The 25366-nt window shown below is 45.5% G+C and overlaps 1 protein-coding gene across 2 annotated transcripts in view; it reads right to left on the reverse strand.

Annotated features, from left to right (window-relative positions):
- The window catches only part of Tsc22d3 (TSC22 domain family member 3), a 63925-nt gene extending 38926 nt beyond the window's left edge, over nt 1-24999 (reverse strand). The window contains exons 1-2 of one of the 2 annotated variants that reach the window (XM_028895118.2): nt 24910-24999; nt 22797-23216 (exon numbers count right to left, since the gene is read on the reverse strand). In XM_028895118.2, the coding sequence (XP_028750951.1) occupies nt 22797-23110 (314 nt within the window). In that variant the 5' untranslated portion in view covers nt 23111-23216; nt 24910-24999. Of the gene's footprint in view, nt 1-22796; nt 23217-23545; nt 23639-24909 lie in introns of those variants that run through there. The other variant, XM_028895119.2, reaches the window with a different exon arrangement.
- Between the last annotated feature and the right edge of the window lie 367 nt (nt 25000-25366).

Consider the following 25366-nt stretch of genomic DNA (forward strand, 5'->3'; position numbering starts at 1 on the left):
TCTTGAGGGGCCCTAAAAGGGAACAGAACTCAAAGAGGAAAGAAGAGCAAATGAGTCAAAAATAGCTTTGTAGCAGACCCTTCTGAAGGACTATAACCCTTACTCTAAGTGGTAAGAGCTCCTCCCTCCAGCAAAGGTGGGTTTGCCATTTCAAGAAACTGCCTCATGCTTGCATTCTCAGATATTTAAAAAGTCAACTAAAACAGGTACACTGGGAAGAAGAGGTGCAGTTTCTTGTCTGCATCTCTTATAAGTGCCTGCCTGACTGGGACTAGAGACCTAGGCAGAATTTTACAGGCTCAAGTGGGAGCTTACCTAGTCAAGATTTTCCCAGCTCCTTCTGCTAGAGCAAACCACTATGGCTATGTACGGCCATGGCCAGGGATGGCCTCACACACAAATGGAGGGGTGGCTGCCTGCATAGTTTGATTTGAGAGGATACAGATTGGACAATATCCCCCCCCCCAAAGCTCAGTTTACCTGCCTCCTGCCATCTCTTACTTGGCTTACTCCCTTTGAAGGGCCAGGCTTAATAGAACTGGGACCTGCATAGGACTGCATGTTTGCTGTTTACAGCTGACCTGACATCATTATATCACATGAATACTGGCAGACAGCAAGATGCAGAGAGCAATGTATGGTTAAGAGGCCAGGAGATTAGAGTTCTATAACATGAGCTATAACCCCATTGTTGACAACTCTGAGCAGCTGCTGATTGAGGAATCATTTGCTAGAAGGAAAAAAAATGGGGAGAAAGGATGGTGTTAAAACCAAATCCTATATCATTTGCTAATTTTTGAAAGTGAAAATGTTTTCTATATAGCATCAAAGAGGTAAAATCTCCTTTCACACAGAGGAATTTTCCCTCAACTCATGTTCCTTCATCTCTTCCCAGGTAATACAGGAAACATGTGCTGCAGAGAAGGGAGTAGGTCTCGAGTCTGGGTGGCATCTATTTTTCTTACCGAGATTCAAGGCTTGTCAAGGCTCACCCCATGCTTCTTGAAAGAAGGCAATGCCAACAGTCATTAGGAAACAAAAAATAAGAGTTAAACAAATAGCTGCATCTAGAGGCCTGGGATTTCTCTAGTCTGTCTTAGCAAGTGCTGGGCTGAGTTGTGAGCAGAGTGGATGTTTCTCAAGATAGCTGGATATGATGTTTCAGCTGGGACCCCTTTGCGTTGGGGATGTTACAAGCCATTAAGGAGGATAAGAGCACTAAAGATGAGTCCTGCTGCCCAGCTTAGATTCCCATGGACACCACTAATGCCTAATGAGGTTGCCAAGGGAGCCAGTCTGGCAGGCTCACAGCAGGGGAAGGTATGTAAAGCAAAGACTTAGTCCCAGGCTCAGCAGAGAGCCCAAAGCAATGATATGCATGGCTGGTGAAAATGCAGAAACCAATTCACAAAGACAGCAAGAATTAAGACTAGATAGAGTCCAACTGAGCGACTGGCTGGTTTCTGTAGGCTGTGGGGACTGTCAGGACCCCATTAGTTGCCATTAGTGCCAGCCACGGTGACATGGCACCAGCTGCAAACCTGCTGTGGCTGACCCAAGCATCTTGTGTCTGTCCCCACATCCTCTAATTGCCACACAAAAGCAGTCCAAGGCCTTACTATCCTTTCTTCATCCACTGCTTGGTCACTGGCAGGGTTCACTTAGCCAGTTCAGTTACTTTCTTCAGTCTGTGCTGAGCAAGGGGGGAGAAAGCATGGAGTAAAGGAACAGGGAGAATGGACTCAAGGAAGGAAGAGAGAGAGTCAGTATGCTGGCTGTCTGAAGTACCACTGATTCCCAATGAATGTACCACTGACTGCTAAAGGTAGCAGTGCTGCCCTCGCCAATTCTTGCACTTCTGGGAGTCATTTCTCAGCTCACACTTCCCTCCCATGACAGGTACATAAATCCCTGGCCAAAGAGGCTGCCGTGCCCCTTCCTGTCTCTGATGTGATTTTCCTCAGATGGATCACGCTACCTTTTGTAGACTTATACAGGTCAAATGAACAGGCCAGGCATAGGGATACAGTCACTGAGCTATGATGAGGATGGTGAAGGAGACTATCAATTTCCTGAGAACCGCTTGATTCTATCTCCCCAAGGCAAACTAAATCCCAGTAGGTAGCTCCCTTAGATCTTTCTGGACAAATCCATGGGGTAAACGGCCATATAACACATTCCAAAGACAAACAGAAATTATTTCTGTGTGTCAGAAAATCAACTCTCAAGTGTTTTCTTGTGGTCTATCCACTTTGTGGCAAATACTTTGTCTCAGCTTAGTTTCTTGCTACATCCAGGTTCTTCTAGTTTTTATGCACTCCAAGGATGCAAACTCATTTTCACATCAGCCTAAATAAGCAGAAAAGCACAGCTACTAAAATATATGCAACCCATAGTGCATCTTTAAAGTTTGCTATACACCCTTTTCTTCCATGTTAATCCTTTGTCACACATCTTACCTTAGTGATCCTGTGATGGGAAATTCAGCCATGCTTCAGTATGGAATTCAAGTTTGAGTAGGTAATTTTTTTTTTCAAAATCCTTCTTAATCTGCGTGGACTGGTGTTAAAGCACCCCTAAGTCCCCAAAAACTAGCTAGACAGTATGGAAGTGGGCTACCTGAGATTTTGGGATTGCTATGAATAATTCACAAAATGAATAAAAACAGAGATAGTACAGATGTGGCTATACTCATATACAAAATGGGACCATACAGGTGGGTAGCTAAAGGCAGAGGCTACAATAAATTGCTACTATGTGATTTAGTATTATTAAAGGAAAGAGCATGATCCTGGATGATGTGAATGTGAAAGCAGTATGTGGACTCTTTGGAGGTCATTTTCCTTTTCTATTCCATGGCCATTAAGCTACCAATAAAATCCTACACAGCTCCAGTTTCCAGAAGGACAGGTAGCTAAAGGGGTAAGGGCAGGTGACTGGGCCTTCCACAGTCCAGCTACTTTTGATCCTTTCCAAACCTGGCATCCTATAAATGTAAGTCATTGATCAAAGTGGGATTGAGGCGACTAGCTAAAAGTAAAGGCATTCATGCTAAAATCTCAAGCCTTTTTAAAAAGACAGAATAAAGCCGGCAGTGGTGGCACATACCTTTAATCCCAGCACTTGGGAGGCAGAAGCAGGCAGATCTCAGTGAGTTTGAGGCCAGCCTGGTCTACAAAGTGAGTTCCAGGTCAGCCAGGAATGTTACACAGAGAAACTCTGTCTTGAAAAACAAACTAAAAATAAAAGATAGAATGAAATCTCGATGGGAAAACATGGAAACTATATAATGGGTGAGGAAATACAAGCTGGTTCAAATTGATTTATTTATTTTTGGTATTTTGAGACAAGGTTTATCTATATGACAGCTCTGGCTGTCCTGGAATTCGCTCTGTAGACTAGGCTGATCTCGAACATACAGATATCCACCTGTCTCTGCCTCCTGAGTGCTGAGATTAAAGGCATGTGCCACCACACCCAGCTAAATTTTTTTATTAAAAAATAGATTTCATACTATAAATCTGGCCAAGAACCCATGCTTGGGAGCTCATAGGCTCCGGGGGAGAACCCATTACTATTATTTGGCTAAGTGAACATATCAAACTGCCATCTAAACTAATCTTTCTCTATATTAGTGCAGCTCTCAGACTTCATCAGTGTTTCTTTGTGCAATGGATGGTGGCAAAGCTAGAAACTCATAACTGGTCAAAATGCAGAAAACATGGAGTGCTCAGCCACAAATAGGACATGCATTTCACACGCCCTCTCTAAGGCTTATTGATCATTGTGGAAGAGAGGGGCAGAAAGACTTGCAAGAGCCAGAGGTCAGAGATGACTAGACTCAAACAGTGTTATCTGAACATGACAGGACTACTGCACTTATGAACTCACAGGTCTGTGGTTGCCTGCACAAGATCAAGCCAGTCGATATTCTAGTATAGGGTGGGAGTGGGTTTATTACTTCCTACCCATAACAGAGTAGCTATTGACAGTTGATGCCTTCTGGGATTAGGAGGGTCAGTCTTCTTTAAGTTTGTGACTCGTAGTAGGTTAACCAAACTCCAGAAGATGGCCCCACCCTGGGAGTATATAGGTAGCAGCACAAAGTGGAGTGGATAAGTTCGTTGTTGTTTTTTTTTTTTAAAGGATACAAATATGAGGAGATGGTAAGAAGGTGAGGTGGATCTGGGAGGAGTTAAGGGGAGGAGTTGGGGTGAATATGATGAAAGTGCATTGCATGAAATTCTCAAAGAATTAATTTAAAATATGGGAAATATATTTCACAAATTTGTGAAAGAAAGCTAACAAAGAACATAAGTATGATTTAAAAATAAAGTGACATACAAGAAAATTGAAAAAACTCTAGAACTAGGGATAATAATTTCAGAGCAGGGGTAGTTAACCACTAGAATGTATGATCAAAGAAAATAGTAGTATTTCCTTGCTTGGAGGTCTTTGAGGATCTGTCAACTCTACTTGAGCTAGTTCAAGAGACTAGACACACAGAAAAGGCATACAATTCTCCTGAATACTACCTAGCTATAAGGAAATATATACCAAACCCACGACTTTCATTGCTTCTGCTCAGGGCTCACCCTCATCATCTTCTAGGCAGGACTCTGGGAGAAAGCAGGATTAAACAACAGGTTCTATAAGCATCATGTTATCTGTCTCAGGTTAATGGAAGGAAGAAATGAACTAAACTTATATACACAGAGCCCATTATGGAATCCCAACAGAAGTGAGAAGTGTCTTGTTCAGTTTGATTTTATGCACATTTCCCATGAAATCTTGTTCTAATCTATTCAGAGATCAGTGCAAATAATCCATGCAAAATTGCCTCCGTGACAGTTCCTGTCCTTCTGTAGTTTTGAACACTCACAGAAAGACTAATCTCTCGTCTTGCTTCCTGGAGATACCTACCTTCGAGTTGAATGAGCCACTGGACAATGCTGAGAGGAAGTCAATGGAGGCAGGTGAGGACAGCCCGCCAGCTCTCTACCACTTATTAGCTGATGTTTACCCAAGTGTGGTCAAGACAGTGCTCACCAGGAGTGAAAGACCCACTGCTAATATGGAGTGCCGAGTGTCATGGGGCAGAGCAGGACACCAAAGATATAAAAATAGCAGGTTGATCTTATGTTTGGAATAAGGTTGTCAGAGGATGATTTCCAGCCAGGGTCACATGAAAAAGAAGACCTCAGGCATTACTGTATGGCTCCTGTTCCCCCCTGGGTTTTCTTGCCGTGCCTCTGTTAGAGACACAGTGTGGTAGTACCATGTCCTTGACTTAACTGTCTACTGTCAAGAAATTTTCTCAAAATTAACTTTAAGCATAATCCTTTTAAAACTGCCTCATCCTTAAGAAATATTTCTGAAATCAGAGTGTATGTGCTACCCAATCTACCCCTAATACACGTTAAATCAATAAATAGCTATAAAAATAGAAAAACAAAGTTAGTCCTTATACCACCTAAAGTCATCTTGCACACCACCAGCGTATGTTTACCACACTTGGAGAAACAGTGCTTTCTGTATCATGCACACAGATGGTTCCCATAGCCAACAAGTACTGCTTTATTCCTTTCTCCAAATGTAAAGCTGGTGGGGCTTTAGACTGCCCCAAATGGCCAGGATACCATCCTGAGCCTGGCTGCCTCCCTCCTTCCTCTCAGAGCCAGTTATTATTTTTCTCCTTTCAGGTGACAGCCTAGCCAAAGCTGGAGTTTGCTACAGAACACAGGGCCCTTTTTCCTGGTCAAGTGTTCCTTCCCTCGAGCTATTTCCCCTGCCCAGAATGCCACACTAGACTTCACTTAACCAGTACACTCTGTGGAGTGGACTTCCTCCTCCTTAGCCCCAGGGGCTGTATGGGCTGGAGTGCCTCAAGCCCACATCAGTGGCTAGCCTGCCCACCCATGTGCCGTATGTGGTGCTTATCGAGGTCCCATGAAGCACAAGATGCCCTAGTTGTGAGCACTGCAGCCAGCAAACACCTCTGGCCACTAGCCTGCTACCCAGGTGGTAAAGAAACAAAGAAGGCCGGCAGCAGGAACGCTACTGGAAGGCCAAACTGTTCTGCTTCAAGAAGGATGTATGCTCATTTGATTGGGATTAAACAGATACGCTGTCTAACAAGCAGGTCTCATCAACAAGAGAAATGGCCTGTGCTAGTGCCGGTTGCCTAAGTCCAGGCAGTATCTCCACCTCTTAAAGATGATTTATTTGTAAGAGAGTCTTGTTTGGTTGGAGAGTTAAGGTCCTTCAGTGGTTTACAAGCCTCTTTGTGGTTACTAAACAATAATCACCCTCCATCCCTCTCCTATCCCCTAATCTAACCTAAAAACCTTCAAGGTCTCTGGATGCAAGGTCCTTAGAGAAGAGCTGCTCTACAGGAGGCTGAGAGCTCTGGCCACCTGGCTCCCCTGCCTCCCAGAGCTGCCTAAACGTCCCACCCTTGTGGTACCTCTACCATGTAGGGAGCCTGAAATTCCTTTGGCAAAGAAAAACAGTCCAACTGAGGACCAAAGCCCTACAAGCATTAGACACGTGTAGATTCTTATTTGTGACTTTATTTAGAAGTATAATCTTTACTTAGGTAAAGTGGTAACACAATCTTTTCTATTTGTTCCCAATTTTCCTTCTCCCCTTCTCTCCCTTCAATTCATTTCTCCTCCCCTCAAAAGTCTCCTCCCTTTCTTTTCCTCTCCTTCCTACAGTCCCTAAGTTGCCAGAAAGGATTTTACATCTTGCAGCCACTCAAAAAAAAAATATTGTTCTGTGGAAATAAGAAGATCCTTTCCAATCTTAGAAATCTATTAAGATTAATCTAAGTGGCCAGAAATCAGACAAGAATTTATTGAAGAAATGAATTCAGCCGAGACAGGCAGAATTATGAGCAAGTGTAAAGGTGAGGGTGAGGGCAAAGAATGTGTGATTAATGGCTCTAGGGATGTGGGCAAGTATCTGGGCAAGTTGAGGGAGGCTCCCTTTCTAATTACTGTCTCCACTGCAGTTTCCTCAACAGTACAGATGCTGGTAGGTGTAAGGATAGCAGATGACAATGTAAGTAACTTGCCATATGAGAAACTTCAAGATATCATGCCAGTCAGGATGAGGAGCTCTTTGATTGCTAGATAAATGCCTCCTCCTATGGCCTGTAGACACTTAGCATCTAACCCAGGGAAGGATGGCCAGTACTGAAGACATCTTTATGTATGTCCCAAACACTAGCACACTTAAAGTAGATAAGTTTTTGCCAGCTCATCTATATGTTATAGATGGGGGGAACCATATTTAGAGAGATCTTCAGATTTTCTAAAGGATCCGCTTTGAGTCGTGCAGCAGTGATTCTGGTGGGAGTTGTGGTTTTCCAGGAGTTCTGGATGTGAAAAGATATCTGTTGTTACCTCCCTCCTGTCAATTGAGAATTTCTCTAAAGCTACATATGAAAAACACAATAAACGCAATCTGGGGTCAGTATCTGCATTTTAGGATGGATGGTTCTACTGGGAGACATTTGTTGAGGGATTTTTTTTTAGCAACTATACATCAACAAGATCCCAAACGCCCTTTTCCCCATTACTTATAAGCTTGCTCCAAGCCTAATCTCTTTGAGTTAAAAAAAAAAAATCAAAGCTAATATTCTGGTAAGCCTGTATTTTGGGGCCATAACTCCCACATTCACCATCTTTTTTGTCTTACTAATGTGAATCTCTTGTGCTCCTTAAACGTCATTCTGACATTAAGGTGTACAACAACTGATTCAGCTTTTTCTGCAACCCAACCTTACACACAGACAAATTTACAGATTCTTCCCAGATATCTGAACTGGAAGAAACACTAGAGACCACACTTTATCTCTCCCTCCCCATTGTTTAATGAGGAAAAGCAGCCCAGAGAAAGGAAGGGAGTTACTTACTCAAGCTCAAGCATCAGATTGGTGGCAAAGTCTGAACTCGAACCCAGATCTTCTGGATCCAAATCTGACCCACTCTCTACCACCTCGAGCTGTAACTCCTCCAGGAACTGTGCCTCCTCCCCAGGCTCTGGGTCCTCCCCGAGTTGGGGCTCCTCCATGAGCTGGGGTTCCTCCAGCCTTTCCACCTTCATTTCCCAGATGCACAGGGAAACTCTGGTTGCCTGGCTAAAGTTGTTTTTTTTTTCTCTGTGTCTCCTCTTTTTCTTCTTTCTCCTCTCACTCTCTCCCTGTAGCTTCCTGGCTAGGGCAGGAGCAACTGGAAACTCTAACAAACTCCAAAGAAAAAGTGCCCAAGGAGCCTCAGGGCCAGCCTAGGCTGGCTCTGCTGTGGAGGTAGGAAGATGCTCCCTGCCCTGAGTCCTGAGTGCCTTTGGGGGCTCTTGGGCTCTGAGGGAAGACTGGAGCTCCTGAGGCAAGTGCTGCCCTCAGGATCTTCTGCGGAGGCTGGGCCAGCTTCCTAAACTAACTCCCAGACTAAAGGGGAGGGCCGGATCCTCCCGGGGAACCCAGACAGAGGCTCTGCCAGCCAGCCCCTGTGGTTGGAACTTTCAAAAAGACCAATGTTTCAGCAACTGATTTCTTTTCCAACCCGAACAGCAAGCTTTTCTGTCCCCCTTGCATGACTGTGGCTGTGGCATGCGGCCCCATCCTGAACAGAAGTAGGATTCTAGGGCTGGGGCTCCCTAACACCCAAACCACTGGTCAATTCCATTAAATAAAATCAAATTTTAAAAACACGTTTTTGGCATTTGGTGGGCCTGAAGCTGGTCTCCTGGCATGGAGATGTTGTGTACCTACTGGGATGGTATGTGCACAGCCATCTAGAGATGAAAAGTTGGAAGATCATTGGATCAGAGAATCAGGAGACATGATTTCTATGTCCAGCTGCTCACTAATTGGCTGTTCAGTTTGGGGCGGGTACCCACCCCACTTGCGGCCTCAGTTTTCTCCTTGGTAGTGGGAGGGGTCAGACCAGATTATTGAGAGTGTATCTACAGTTCTAAACCCCTATGTTCTGTTGAAGGTACAGAAGATAATAGCAGCCAATCTTGGGAAGGAAGTACAGGTCTCAAAGATGCTATCCCCAGCGGCACAGTGCTCTGAACTCCTTCATAAATTGGCTAGTAATCACAGGAAGGCAACCCTGTGCTTATGTATGTTTCAGTTTCTGATGTAAATGTCAAAGCCATGGCTCACCCACTCCCAACCCCACACCACCACCAGCAGGAGGGAAACCAGAAGTATTCTTAGTCCTTTATACCTAAAGGTGAATGAAGGCAGAGAGCTAGCCTAGTTACAGAGAAGGCCTGTCAGATTGGATTTCCGTTGTGGTTCTGGGCAGGAGAGGGTTTGTGATTGACAGCAGATGGGGAGGGGTCAGGCAGAGAAGGATTTAGGGAGAAAGGAGGCAAGGATAGACAGATAATGTTTTGTTCTTGTGCTGCATAAGGTATGTCTAATGCTAATGAAAGGATACTGAAGCCGGGCAGTGGTGGCGCACGCCTTTAGTCCCAGCACTCGGGAGGCAGAGCCAGGCGGATCTCTGTGAGTTCAAGGCCAGCCTGGGCTACCAAGTGAGTCCCAGGAAAGGCGCAAAGCTACACAGAGAAACCCTGTCTCGAAAAAACAAAAAAAAAAAAAAAAGAAAAAAGAAAGGATACTGAGATACTGGTGCTTTCTAGGAGTGTCCTCTCTCTTAATTTTCCTAATAATAATTTCTAAATGATGACACCAAGGTCTGCTAGAAAAACTGACAAGCTCACAGTATGTTAGATGATTGTCCATTGAATGGGAAACGCCTATATCTCATGAACACACAATGCCTGATGACTTCTGAGCCACTTGGTAGTCCACTTTTGAAGGTTGAGCAGTCCACTAGTTTCTCAGAAGGGCCAGAACCAATCAGTTTTCAGAGAAAGAAATAAAAGAACAGCAAAATGAGGTACTATCTCTCTGGGACCTTTGATTCCCAGGACCAAGCTACTTGCTCTTCAGCACTGGACCTAACCTGCAGCCCAAACGAGGTAATCTTAGAAAAGTTTCTCACATTTAAAGAGTAAAATGAGGGCATAGCATTTTTGGAGATGTGACTATTTCTGGTGTGTGTGTGTGGGGGGGGGCAGTTTCAAGTGCAATTTCCTTTTATTTTATTTTGAGATAGTGTCTCATGAAATCCAAGCTGTCCTTGCATCTACTACATAGATGAGCATGACCTTGAACTCCTGAACTTCAGGCTTCCACCTCCCAAGTGCTGGAATCATAGGCATGTACCACCATGACCAGCCCTTTGGTATAACTTTCATCATGTTAGTCCTTTATTTACTTCTTTGACCTCCATCCTGTTCATCTGGCAGCTAATGAACTCTTCAAAGTCTTTAAGACACAGATTTTTCAGCTGATAGGCCACTGTGACACCTAGAGAATCACTCTCCCTTGATCAAGGCTATGTGATCTCAGCAGTGAGAAAAGTTCCTTGGGGTGAGTTGCTCTTGTTTGACAAGACTTCAGTGAGCTTCAGGAGATTCAAAATCCACTTTTGAGGGCATTAATGGCAAGTAGGCTCATTTTGAAAAAATTTTCTTGCTACTGATTTTGGGCAAAACACACTCACTGTGAGTCACAGGCAATTCCTAAGGTTTTAAGAAGGCATTTTCTTTTGCAGATTCTCTAGTCCTAGGTGATGCCCTCTTATCCTGTGTTCTTCAGCTTCCTGCCCCTTTTCTATGATCAAGTGAACCAATATCTTAATTTGTGTAATTATTGTTTGATATCTGTCCATATTAGTAAATTTTAAGGTTCCTGGGGCAGGAAATCTGGCATGGTTTGCTCTATCCCCTACATCTAATCTTTGTCATGTGCATGAGGAAGAAGTCCTTCTTCAGATAAGCACCTGGGATAGGCAATCTTATTCCAGTCTCCAGAATAGAGCGAACTTCCAAATCGTTAAGTGTAAGGGATGGGAGTGCCCCATTGATACTAACTTAGCTAAGAGACAAGGAAGCTGGAGGATGCTGGAAGCAGCCTTAACAGTTTCTTAGTTCATTTCCACACACCACTCGGTCATACAAGAATATATGCTGGCTGTAATGACTTGCATCTAGCAGAAATTTAATTGATACTCTTTCAAAGATTTATTTTTACTATTTTTAATTATGTAATTATGTGTATATGTGTGAGTGCAGGGGCCTGTGGAGCCCAGAGGTGTCATATCCCCCTGAAACTGGATATACAGGACATTGTAAGCTGCCCAACATGGGTGCTGGGAACTGAACTGGGTCCTGTACAAGAGCAGTACAAGCATTTGAATGCCAAACCATCACTCCAGCCCCACACATGACATTCTTATTATAAAATTGCTATACATTTTCATCTCGTATCACGTGTTCTCCTTTTCTTTATAAGTTCTTGTTCCTGACCTACTGCTTTCCTCAACTGTCTGTGCCCTTCTGCCATGGCCTTTATTAAACCAGCACTCACCCTCACTCTTTTATGCAGCTATCCATTGATAGCACCACACTGTCCCGTTTTGGATGCTTATAGACAACAAGTTCTCTCTGCTATCTAATCGCAGTTGTTCATGCTGCAGTATAGGTCTGTTTTCTCTTATTCTGTCCCTAGCGTGGTTGGGAAACAGCTAGTCAACGTATCTCAGCTGTGACATTTCTTGTATTTGAAAACCAACTTCTGTCTCTTGATTACCCTCCACTTTCCCACACTTAAACTCTTGTTAAACTAATGATCTTAGTTCCTTAGTTTTGACAAACAGGTACCCCCAGTCCAAGGTTTACCTCCTGTTGGCTCTGAAAGCCCTGTATCCCAGTCCTGACCCTTCACAATCTGATTTCCTTTGGATCCCATTGAGCTTTCAACTGTCACCTGCCTTCCCATTGTGATGAAGTCACTGCTCTCAAAGGAAAGCTACGTTGGGCCCTTTGATCAATTTCCGTACCCTCCTCAATGGTGTAGTCCCCCTTCTCTTCTATATCCAGGTTATTTTTTTCAGCCCAGGCAAATATCTGACATTACCGTGGGCCCTAGAATGGAGTAAAACCTACAGTGCTGTGCCCAGTTGCCTCTATACAATAAGAATCATTCATAGTTCACAAGAAGAATTTTTTTTTCTCAAAGGAGAAAAAAAAAACCCAAAGAGCCCTCCCCTCAGTTGTTTTTTGTTTGTTTTGTTTTGTTGCTATTCATTAAATAATTTACAAAACCAAATTTTCCTCCCCCACAGGCTATACCCACTTTATCACTGGTTCCCAGGGCTAGCCTTTACACATTTCCATACTGTCAGGGACTATTTTTAGCAAAGGATGACATTAAATGCTAACTGCCTCATGGGCTTCAAACTTATCTCTTCTACTTGTCAGAATGTTGTTATTCCTCCTGCTTTGGACCTGGTGGCTACTCACGGCCTAGACATATTTCTAGGGGTGTGAAAACTACCTGCATGGTATTATTTGAAGGTTTCCTAGAAAGCCTTTTTGTCTGGACATGTCTTCTTTTGGCCTGTGTCTGATAATTAGAATTTCAATACTAGAGATTCATTTCTTTAGCACAGTTACCATTCCTTAGGAAGTCTCTTTGCTATACTCTTCCCTCTTGGTAGTTTGGAATTTATATATTCATTACCATCACCATCTGGTTTCTGCCTGACTCTCTCAGATTAGATCATGCATGCCTTTTGTGCATTTCCCATTGTACCCTCAGTGTCTGACATGGAGCCTAGAACATGAAAGATGTGCAACGAACATTTCTTGTCGACTGAATCAGTTTATGAACTTAAATGTGAATTCTTCAGACCACTTGTAAGAAAGGATTGTGGGCACAGGTGTCCGGATATTGACTAGGGTAGAGAACACTAGAAAATAAAGATGGAATACTTACTTTAAACAATACCTTCCTGGCTCAGTTGACCTGAGGCTGGTTCTTTTGCTACTCTAGTTCCCTCTCCCTTCCTGCCAACTTGAGGCTTCCCACCTTTCTTTTTTTTTTTTCCAGTATCTTTTTTTTTTTTTTTTGGTTTTTCGAGACAGAGTTTCTCTGTGTAGCTTTGTGCCTTTCCTGGATCTCGCTCTGTAGACCAGGCTGGCCTCGAACTCACAAAGATCCGCCTGCCTCTGCCTCCTAAGTGCTGGGATTAAAGGCGTGCGCCACCACCGACCCTTCCCACCTTTCTTAACCCTACCTAAAGGCCTTCTATTTAGAGAGCATCTGAGAAAGAGTTTTCCGCTGTGTAAACAAGCCTAAAATGACATCTAGTCTTTCTCCCAGAAAGAATGAGCAATTTTTACAAAGATACACACATGCACACGCACCCTTATACTACTCTCCTTCTGCTTCTATTACTTACTTCTAAAGGGTCCTTGTAGAGATGGAAGCTGAGATCCAGATATGAAGCCACACCCCAGTGGTCATAAGACAGAGGTATCTTCATGCTCCCATTCTCTAGATGCCTGTCTCTATGAAGGGATAGCCCAGGGTCCTAAGAGGATATCAGGGGCTAGCTTGTTCTGAGTCAAAAAGGAACATTGAGGGACAGTGTTTAAGTAAGCCTTTCGCTCCGGCTTCTGAAGCTTGGTAACTCTGGGTTCCAGCCCAGGAAGAATAAAAAGTGTTCCCATTCCAGGCCAGCCTCTTCCTACCAGGATCCCTGCGGGGCTGGCAAGCTTCTCCTCTCCTCTCCCAACCAGAAAATCTTGTAGCTAGCCAGCCAGTCACTAAACACCTGCCAAAGCCAACCCATTCGTTAAGGCTCTGCTGGAAGCTGCCGCCATAAAGAGACTCTCCCTTCCTCGTTTGCTTTGGCACGACCCAAGCTCCACTGAGCTTAAGACTTCTCTCAAGGAGCACAGCCTCAACTCAGCTCTTAGAGGCCTGCAGCCTGCGACACTTCCTTGCCCCCAGTCCTTGGTGGCAGCTGCTCTACTCTCCAGGGCCACACCTTCAACTCTTCAGACACTGGCCTTGGCCTCCGATAGCCCTGTGTCCTTTACAGTGCCTTGGAGGAAAGGTAGGCATTCAATAAAGCCACAGTCAGAGGTCAATAAGGAGCAGGCCTTTGGTCAATAAATAATGGATTGATTAATTGAAATGTTTGGTGGTTCAGAATAAGGCTGAATGCGATGCTGCCATTATTCATTTCTCTGCACATGAGCAGGCAGATTAAGCACTCTGAAAACTGAGCAGTTCTTATGCTTCCCTTTTTCTTTTTCATCCCTTTCCTTTCCCCCCTCCAACTACGAACCAGGGGAGAGGGAAGAGTGATAAATTAAGTGCAAACGTCGTGGTGGGGTTTACAGTTTCCCTTGATTCTGGCTGTAATGTGCCTTCAGAACTTGGAATGCTCAGCTTTCCTGAGTCCTGAGATAATGGTCAGGGGCTTGTCCAAGAACTCATGAGTACGCTCCCTGGACACAGACTATGTCTGCTAGTAATTTCCAAGTCACTTTTTCAAAATCGGTTTCCCTGCTTCTCTCTCTTTTTCTTGGACTAGAGAGCAGTCAGTCTCCTCAGCTAACCTCAGCCTGCAAGTCACTTACCTGGTGGCAACATGGTGGAACAGGCTGGGGCAAACACAAGGGAGGAGAAGAGGAGGAGCTACTGACTTAGTCACAAACTTTGAGTCAATGGAATATTAGATTGATAGGGATATGTGTATTGTATATAGACTTGTTTATGAAAGAAGAATGTCAGAATCTAGCAACCCTCACTTTACTAGAGCTCAGCTGTACCAAGTTGGTAATGTAATTTTCTGAATAGGCAAAAAGGAAACCCCCAAACAAAACAAAACAAACAAACCTAAAAATCATTGTGAATTTAGGGAGGCCTGAAAACTATGAGACTTCATGGGAAATGGACTGGGGATTGGCATGTGAAGTGATTTTCTTTAAATGGTTCTTCTAGCTTCAGGTACATCTTTCTGCCTAATGTTTATCAAACTAGGGTATCCAGAAAAGTTCCTGACCTGACAATCAGATGAAAAAGGAAGAGGGACTTTCTGAGACCTGTTCTGAAGCCCCTTCACACACCACCCCTTCAGTAGTGCACTATTAGGAAAAAGTAGCAGTACCCCTGCAAAATGACTTCAGTCAAACCAAACCCATTCCAGCTTGCCTGTCTGTTTACATCTACTTCTAAATGTGGGACTAAAGCGACTCACACCTTGAAGTCTGGCATTTACCTCTGAGCCAACTGTTTGCCTCACATAGGGAATAGCAAGCTTTTCCTTGGAAAGTATGAGCTCCATTTAAACCTGAAGCAGGCTTCTGAGTGCCTGGCCTTGGGGAAAGCCCACCACCGAGCAAGCAGAAGCTTGATGTCTCGGTAACCTGGCACTATTACATAAGGCACTGCATGAGATATGAGTCAGGGCCCTGAGGCTGGCATAGGCCCAGCCTAGTTTGGAAAGTGAGGCTAAACAGCAGTGTAGGAGAGGTGCTAAGGGGCTAAGATAGAATGCAGCCACTGGATCCACTTCCCTCCACTCACCTCTCACTCTTTTTTCCTCAGGGATAGCTGGAGCCAATTTCTGGCATACACAGCTCAGAGAAGTGGGAATCCCTACCAGACTCCTACATTGTAAGCAGCTGCTCTCCATCTCCTCTGAAGAGAAGACAAAAGAAAGTAGGTTGAATACTCAAGGATATTTTGTGAGTAAATTCTTCCTTTGAGGAAGGTCACTGTGATGCTTTCATAGGCAGGGGACTGATTTCAGGCTTGATCTATCTAAGAAATGTTACTCCCAAGAAAGGAAGGCAGTAACATGCTCTCGTCATCATTGACCGAACCTGCTTCCAGCCCTTGTTTTCTCTTGGACTAGAGTCTGCACATTGAGGAGCTTCTCATTCAGTCTCATGTGTTTGTTGGGACCTTACACCTCTTACAGCATTCCCAAAAGTTCAATAGCTACTTTGAAGAAAATTCCTAGCCAGAAGGTACAAGTGAACTTACCTTGCTTGCTGATAAAATCATCTCCTTCCTAGCACAGCATTTGGGAAAGCTTGCTTTCAGCTCCTAGTTTATCCCTATTCCAACTCCTCAATTAAGCTGGATTTCAGCATGGAAGGCAGTGACTTCCAGAAGCCATTTTCCCCAGGCTGACTGACCCCTCACTGGATGAAGGTTGCTAAAGGTGAGGTTCAACCTTCAGTCCTTTGTAGGGCTCCCACTAATCTAGACGATTCCATGGAAAGCCTTGTCTGCCCAAGCTCTGGCATAAAATGAAGCCCTAACCCTTGCCCCGTTATTGCAGGCATTGGAACAGCACAATATGTCCTGAGTCATCATTACTCTCTTCATCTAAAAAGGAAATTTCAACTTTCTGACCCTCGTGGTCATGGAATGCTCTCCCTTGAGTACACTGAGCACACAAAGTGCCCCTCAAAAGGAGCCCAAGCTTTGGCCTCTTTCAGCACACTGGTTTCTCAAGGGCTCAAAAGACTATTGCATGACACCGACCAATTTGTTATGTAAACTCAGCCAGCCATGGCAGATTACAGCTTTGCAGTTATCTTGAGGGATGCCTTACATAAGAGGAGAAAGTTCAGGTAGGAGCAGACTCACGACGAGCAAACATAGTGCAATGGCTGCCATCATGTACAGACACAGCCAACCTCATCCCTCTCAAGAAATTCACAGTTGGGGCTAGTATTTTGTTGTGCTCCATCATTTAAGGTGCCCAGAGACCCTGGAAACTTTGGCCAGACACATCCATCTCCATTTATCTAGACGTCTTGGCCTTCAGGAGTGAGTCTGGAAAAAAGCCAACACTACCTGGAATTGAGAGCCTGCCAGTTTATCTGGAAGAACAAATATAAGCAAGGGTGTTAACTTCATTCAGGGAGGGAAAATAAGGTCACCCTTGAAAGAGTTATTTTCTAAGGTATGGGCTCACATAGGTCCGCTCTGGGCTAAGCTGACAAGAAGATAAAATTGATGCCCCATTCTGACCGTCTTTAAGAGCTGAACCTTCCAGGCAGACTTCTTGTGCTCTCTTGTTTCTCGGGGCCTCACATTGTAACAGCCCACCCAACCAGGCCTTTCATGAATCCTGCACCCTCTCTCCACTTCTGTTCTCTAAACTTGGCTTTTCCATGTCCCATTCACATTGAATTTTACTTCCTATGAGCTGTCACCCTGTCCTCAGATGAGAAACAATTCCACGCAAGGAAGTAAACGGCAAGTATTGTTACAAATAAGTAGTCAAAATTTTTGATGAAAAATAGGTGAACAATGCCATTCCCAGGTATATGCCCCGAATAATTGCAAATAGCTACGGGAGCACATACTTGTATAGTGTTAATAGCAGAATTCCTCAAAATGGCCACACAAAGTAGAAACAATCTATGTGTCTGTTGACAAATGAATGCATAAACAAAATGTGTTATAGCAGTAAAATGGGACATTATTCAGTCATGAAAAGAAGTGAAGTACTGTTACATGTTTCAACATGGATAAATCTTGAAAACATCATAAGTGAAATAGCCAAACACAGGATCATATATTGCACAATTCCACTTACATGAAATAACAATAGGCAAATCTATAGACACAGAAAGTACCAGGTTACCAGGGACAGGAGAGAGGAGAGACTGGGTATGTTACCACTTAAGTGAGTACAGTGGTGAAAATGTCAAAATTTACATGGCAAATTTTGGACCACTAAACACATAAGCTGTATAATGTATATGCACACAATATATACGACAGAGAGATACTCATGTAATAGTGGGTGTAGTAGGGCAGTGAGCTTACTCATCAGCATATGGACTGGCTTCCATATACTAGCCTGCCAGTACATGCAATTCACATCTGTGCCTTGGCAAAATGACAAATTCTTATATGGTAGGGTTCTCATGAGGTATCCAAACCCTTAGTGTTAAGTTTGCAAATGCATTTGTATTTTTAATGGAGGCTGTCCCTTAATCCAAGAGTGCCTATTTTGTGTCAGACTACTAGAAGCTCAGGAAATAGTTATTTTAAATTACTTTGGGCCAAGGAAGGACTTTCGAAGCCCGATACCAAAAGCAAAAATCACAAAGGCAAAGAATGACAGGCTTAACCACATAGAAACTCAAAACCTCTCTATGACAAAGAATCCTGTCCTTGAAATCAAATGGTAAATTAATTGACAAAGGATTGCAGTCTCTAGTACAGGCTTTCTCACGGTGTGGTCTACATACCACTGATGCTATAGGAGAGGAGTTTCAGATGGTACAAGGACAGAGTTGAATCTTAAATAGTATGAAAATTTTCTTGGAAAAAAAAACTGATCTCTAAATCTAACTCTTCCTCCAGCTTAACAAGCAATCAGAAATATTTGATATTATTTCCTGAGATTTGTGTACGAGAACCCAATGGTAGCAGGTCAGCTTACAGGTGGACACCTAGGAATTTTGGAGCTGAAAGGATTTAAGATTCAGAGTATTTGGGATGACACTGAACAGGTATGCTCTGGGACCAAAGGCAGTATATGGTTGATTTAGCCAGATGTGGTGGTTCATACCTGTAATCTCAGCCCTTGAGAAGCAGAATCAGAAGGATTGTATATAGTTCAAGACAAACCTGGGGTATGCTGAGTTCCAGGCCAGCCAAGATCAGTGTGAGTTCTAAGCCGTCTTGGGCGGTATGTGAGACACTATCATCTCAAAAAGTATCCAAAAATAAATTTGAGGTTATAAAAACAGCAATCAAAACAGTATATTGCCAGTTACCTTGTCAGTTAGCTACACCTAACAAGTTAGGCAATTAAATTCATTCAAAGTTTTCATTTAAGAAGCTTTTGTTTGTTTGTTTGAAATACTGCATTTTAACTGGAAAATTCAGCTAATTGTTCAGTGTACTCTATCTTCTTCCTAAACTTTCAAGTATTCAGAAGCATAGTCAAATGATAAAGTGAAGTCTAATAATAGTCTGACCAGCCATCAATCACAGTTTCCCTGAGTCTGTCCCAGTTTGACCAGCAGAGTCCTGTGTCCCATGTAAGATTAGGATAGCTGGACATACTGATCATTTGGAAAGGTTCTGGAATAACATTTTTCTTTGCTGCATTGAGAAAAATTGTAGTGTTCTAAGCACCTCTTTAGTGTTAGTGTTTTTTCTTTCTTTCTTTTTTTAGACATTCAGTAGACTCCAGAATCTATGATTTCAGTTGAGAGTTTTGGCATTGCTCTTCATTGTGTGACAAAGGGCAACTTACTTAATCAAGCATCAATTGCCTTTTTATAAAAGTGAAAATCGGTGCTAATAATACCAGTTTCGTTGGGTTGGTATAAAAACTAAATGAGATTATGCAGATGCTATTCTTGGTATGCATTATAAATGAACAAGAATTGTTAGCTATTAATCCTTTATAGTTATTAATTACATTAAACAAGATTTAAGGGATGGTGTTTAAAATACATTTCTTCTCCCTACTAGTCTAGAGGTACCATTTATATACCCAAAGGCTGCATAATCATTCTCACTGATTCTGATAAGTACAAACACTCCATCAGAACTTCTACCATACTATTAGTTAACACGTGATTAAAACTGAAAAAGAAAAATCCACATTTAAACACCTTCATAAAGCGAGGCCAGCCTGGTCTCCAAAGCAAGTTCCAGGAAAGGCACAAAGCTACACAGAGAAACCCTGTCTCGAAAAAACAAACAAACAAACAAACAAACAAAAAAAAAACACCTTCATAAGGATTTTCTAGCACGTGATTAGTTGTGGGGTTGGAGAGATTGTTCAGTGGTTAAGAATGCTTGGTGCTCTTGCAGAGGAACAAAGTTTGGTTCCTAGCACCCACATCAGGTAGTTCACAACCACCTGTAACTCCAGCTCCAGGGGTTCTGATACTCTTGGTTTTCATTGGGTGCGTGAGCGCGCGCGCACACACACACACACACACACACACACACACACACACACACACATACCCCATCAATAAAAAAATTTAAAAACCTTTTAAAAATAGGTTAAAATAGTGAAATCTTTACCTCAGAGTACACCAACAATTAAGTAGTTATCCATAATTACCAGAACAAAACACCTTTACATAAGTAGAAGCCAAGGAGAAATCAAGCAAGTAAAACACAGCCCTACCCTCAGATTGTTTACTCTTTGTTCCAAGAAAATCAAGGCCTAAACTGGGAGTTAGGACAGATCAAACCCAATGAACCAGATATATATCAAGAATGTACCATGTCTTCTTCCCAAGACTGCTGGAGGCCTTGAAACAGCAGAATTTGCTACAAAATAAGGGACAGAGACTGGCTTCTCCAGTAGGAGATGCGGCCTTGAAAAATGATAGTGGAAGCACGCCTTTAATCCCAGCACTAAGGAGGCAGAGCCAGGCAGAGCTCTGTGAATTCAAGGCCAGCCTGGTCTACAGAGCGAGATTAGGACAGGCACCAAAACTACACAGAGAAACCCTGTCTTGAAAAAACCAAAAAAAAAAAAAAAAAAAAAAAAAAAAGACAAAAATGATAGTGGAAAACGCAGGAACAGGCATTAAAATTAAGGATGGATTATACAGGTAGAAACCCAGGGAATCAAACGAATCAGGAAAGGAAATGTTCATATAGCAGGCTGTCTGTCCACCCTAGACATTGGAGAAGGCCCATAACCAGCAATAACTTTCTTCTAGTTTGCAAACATGGCATTCTGTGCAAAGCCCCAACTGAACCTGGGATCTCCAATACCAATCATTAAGGAAAGAGTGATTTATCCTGCTTTAATTATTAGGTTCTTATCAAAGAATTCTGTTACCCACTACTGAGCCTCAAAAAGCCTGGTAGCCTTCTGGCTTGTTCGGAGATAGCAGCATAAGACACTGACTGAATGGCTCTAGTCCCAGAAGACATTGTGGTCAGGTGTATATCCCCCTAGTCTGTTCTTTTCCTTATACAGTGCCTTTAATATCCCTATTCAGTAGCATTTCCAGGCTTCGCTAAGAACCAAGCACCAAAAACGGGTATTAGTGAAGTAGATGACAAAAGAGGTCTTTCAAGAAACCTAAGCAATCAGGACAGACACTACAGAGGTGTGACAGAAAGTGAACTCTCTGCAAATCTCAGCAAATCTCAGTAAATGTCAGCCTCACACTTCACTCACCCAGGTCAGACCCTCCTAAGGCCTAGAAACAGAAATCACCCTCTCACTTCACCAAAGACCTAGAGGAGCTCTTGCTTTCCCAGCTGAAGCAAATGCACATGCTCTCTCCAGGTTTGTCCCCACTCCCTCACCTTTGCCATTCTCGAACTGAGTTATGCCAGCAAGCAGATCATTATGACCATTAGAAGCCAGGTAAGCATTGTGCTCTACAGGATTTCAGCGTCTGTGGCTGAATACACTTGCAGTAGTAGTTCATCTGAAATGAAGTTTCTCTTGAAACTATTCTGTCTATACCTTGGCTTTATTTTAGACCATGAAATAAATAGTTTGATGCCTAATGTGAAATAAGTGAGAAAATTATCCAACGGCATTGAAAAAGCCTCAGAAAAACAACTTGATATAACAATGTTAAGACATCAGCCTTGCTTGTACCCACAGAAACCATTGGGGCTAGAGTGAGGAGGCAGTGGTTTTGTATTGGGACGAAGGAGATGAACACATTCTTAACGGTTAATAGGAGTACCTCCTACATTTCTTGGTAGCTTTTAAGATGTCCTATTTGAGTTTCACTACCATGCACGTAATGCATGAGTGTTCAGCATTTCTTTGGGCAATGTAGAGAGGAGGGGAGGTCAGATAACTTGCTCAGGCTCATACAACAAGGGAGAAGCATAACTTGCGCTACCACCCAGGTCTCCCACAGCAGGGAATGTTGCTCTTACCTAACCTGTGTCGTTGAGCAAGAGTAAAATCCACCCCAGTGTGCACATGCACACACATGCATGTGTGCATGCACACACACACCCGTACAGACAATGTCTCTAAGAACACAAAACTTATAGAAGGCTTTCCTGAAGTTCCTGCCTCTAAATTCTGAGTTTTAAGTTATTAATACCTATCTGAGTTATAAGTCATCAATACCAGAGTATCTCGTTGTTGGGGATAGCAGATGCCCCGGGCATTCCCATTGTGTTTATCTCCTCCCTTCGTCCATTCTTGCCTTCAGGTTTTCTAGAAAATCTGATACACACCCAGACACAGGTCAACATGGAGGTGGATTCATCCCCCCTCCTGCCATAAAGAAGTCTTGAAGCACTTAAAGTGATAATCCTAAACCATTTTTTTTTTCTGGGGTTGCTTTTCACTTGCATTCAGAATGGAAAGCTATAATCTACAGAGTGGGCCAGTCCTCCCCATTCTGAGTCTCAAAACTTCTCAGGCTTCTATTTTTCCCATCCCTCACCCTTGATCTCCCCCCATCAGAAGCCCAATTTGTTAATGACACTTCACTTGTCCTCATTGTCAATGGCACCCAGTAATTTAAAAGTCCTTCCAATTTCAGCTCCACTGAGTAGGGTGGAACTTAAATCCCAAGAGAACCTCACAGCCGGATTGTCTGAAGGACTATTGAAATTCCAAGAGGGGGCACCTACAACTCCTTCCAACCCATATGGAGTCATCCCATCTTCTGGGCCCTAGTTTTTGAGCCTTTCCAGGCACCATTCAAAATACACTTGCACCTGCTAAAATTCCCTGAGCTCTGTGGGGCTGTAGCCAGCCAAAAGGTTCAGTCATGGTGGCCTACGAAGCGGACACTCCCCCACCCACCGCCCCTCGGGAACTTCTTGGTTTGCCCCCTGGTCAGTGGTGAAGATCCAGCAGAGGCTGGTGCCAGCAGAGCCGTGTTCCCACCCCCTCTGGCCAGCTACCCACCTGTGGAAGAAGAGCAGAATGGAGAGCATGGTCTGGTCGATGTTGCGGTTGCAGATGCCCTCGTTGATCAGGTAGCAGGGGTCCCGCAGCACGGGCTCCAGCGAATCCTGCCGCATTATGCTGTTGAGCTTGTCAGTGTTGAGGTTCTCGAAGATGAGCTTCTCCTGCAGCTGCCGAAAGTTGCTCACGGTGGGGCTGCCCGGGTTTTCCCCGCTGCCGTCCTTCTGGAGGCTGCTCCGGCTGGCCAGGTCCAGGCAGCAGTTGCAGCAGTCGAGACCGACAGGTGAGCGGCAGTCGCTCTTGGACTGAGCCATCTCCTCAGGCTTGGCGGCTGCCTGATCGGCGAGGTCAGGGGCGGCTGGCAGGTGCGCACCCGCCGCGCTGGCCTGTTGGGACTCCAGGGTGCCTGGAAATGACAAGCTGTGAGAAGAGTTGGAAATTAGCGCCTAAAAAAAAAAAAGGCCGGGACACCTTCAGTTCGGGGCCCCCTTCTGGCTGGAGCGCTCAGGGTGCGAATAGAAACAGCTGGACAAACAGCTCCCAGCGGATCCCTTGGGCTCACTTCCTCCTCCTCCCCCGCCTTGGTCTGGAAGCCCGGGCCGCTCCCCCTCGAGCCACCCTCCACCCCCTCCCGCCGCCACCTCTCCCCTCCTTCCCCGGAGGTGCCACACGCGCGCGCCCCCCCCCCGCGCCCCCCCCCTCCAGCGCTGTCCTAAGTTTCCCAAGTGTGAGCATGGCTCCGGGCGGACCTGCAGCCGGCAGGAAGGGCGGCCAGAGAGAGAGGGAGAGCCCCGGCGCGCCCTCACGGGCTTCTCTCTCGTCTGGCTCGGGGCGGGCTCCGAGCGGTGGTAGCAAGAGCCCCGGAGCGAGTGTGCGAGCCGCGCCGGCCGCGAGAGAGAGCGAGCCCCGGGAGTCCGTCCGCCCCGCACGGGCCGTGACAGCATGTAAATGAGCCCCGGGGGGCAGGCGGAGGACGCCCCGCCGCCGCCGCCGCTTCCCCGCTTGGGCTTAGAAGGGGGGGTGCCCTCCCCACCGGGACGCGGAGTCGCCCCCTTCCCTCCGCGCCCACGCGGTCGCTCGCTCGCACCGTCGCTCGTTGGCTCGCTCGCTCGCACCGTCGCTAGCTCGCTCGCTCGCCGCCCGCGCTCCTGCGGAGCCAGCCTCAGCGGTTTCGCTGGCTCGCTGGCGCGCGCCCCAGCACCCGGTGGCTTCGGCGGCCGCTCACCGCGCTAACGTCCAGAGCTCCAGGAGCGCGCGCGCCGCTCTCCCCGGCGCGAGAGGGAGAGGGAGAGGGAGAGGGAGAGGGAGAAGGGGGGGGAGAGAGGTTGGGGGGGGGGGTGCGAGCCAGACGCCCGGGCCGCACAGGTCTCCCGCTCGCTGGGACGGCCAATGGTGCCAGTCCTCGGCGCCGAGGAGCCCCTCTTGCCAGGACGGCCAGACGCGCCGCCCGGGTCTTTAAACGGCCGCGCCACGCAGCCCGGCTTTTTTTCTTTTTCCCTAAGTGCCAAGGGAGCGAACGGCGCCCCGGCCTCCGCTCCGCATGCGACTCCAAGAAAGTGCTCAAAAAAAAAAACACACGAGCACCGCAGAGACACCCCCTCCCCCGACTCCAAACTCGCAGCCACACGGCCCGACTCTCCGCGCCCGTGTCTCACTTGTCACCCCGTCTTGCGCCCCGTCCCGCCGCCGCCCGCCCGCGCCCCACTCGACGCCATCTCCCCGGGGTTCCGCTGTCTGGGCTGCGAGCTTCCCCGGGGCCTGCCCCTGCTCCCTCGCCGCCGCCGCCGCCGCCGCCGCGCGGCTCGCCCGCCCGTTTCTTCTCCCGCTCTTTCCGCTACGTCTGTCACGGAACGTCTCCAAGTTTCTTTCCTCTTTCTCCCGTCTCCTCTTCACTCCCCGCTTGGCCCTTTCTTGCATTGCTTTCCTCCCCTCTAATTTCTGGCCGCCCACTCTCTCCTTTTTTTCTCGGCGCCTCCTTTGACCCCCCTCCCCTCTTAATTCCTTCCTCTGACCCCCCTCTCCTCTCCTCACGTTGGCACTCCCTCTTGCTCCCCACTCGTCTTTCCTGGGTTTTTTTGGAAACTTGGTCTCCCGCTTTTCAGAGCCCCGCTACCTGCTGCTTCAGGTGCTCTGGCTCCTTCGCTCCTTGGAGAGACTTCTGCTCAACCGCCTGCAAGCAGAGTCAGAAGAGGAGTGATGCGTCCCGTAATGGCGGCGGAGGGATCTGGGAGAATAAACCCCGAGCAGCGGAGGTATAGCAAAAGGGCAGATATGGGGGTCAGTCTAGTGCCCTGGGTTAATGCCCCTGCTGTCTACAGGAGCTTCAGGGACGTGCTAGGTGATCAAGCAGGACAGCTTTGAGGGTGTCTGAGAACTTAGACTATGTTGAACGTGAAAGATTGAGCAATTATTGATTCTTGGAAAAATTGAGAAAACATCCAAAATATTCACTTTTTGTATAAAACTCAAATAAATTTTTATTCAGCCCTACTCCCTTACAACCCCCCCCCTCTGCCCCCTTCATTCGCTTCATTCATGAACCCAGGACATTTGAAATAGAGCAGTATATA

This window comes from Peromyscus leucopus, chromosome X, assembly GCF_004664715.2.
Source record: "Peromyscus leucopus breed LL Stock chromosome X, UCI_PerLeu_2.1, whole genome shotgun sequence".
NCBI classification, from domain to species: domain Eukaryota; kingdom Metazoa; phylum Chordata; class Mammalia; order Rodentia; family Cricetidae; genus Peromyscus; species Peromyscus leucopus.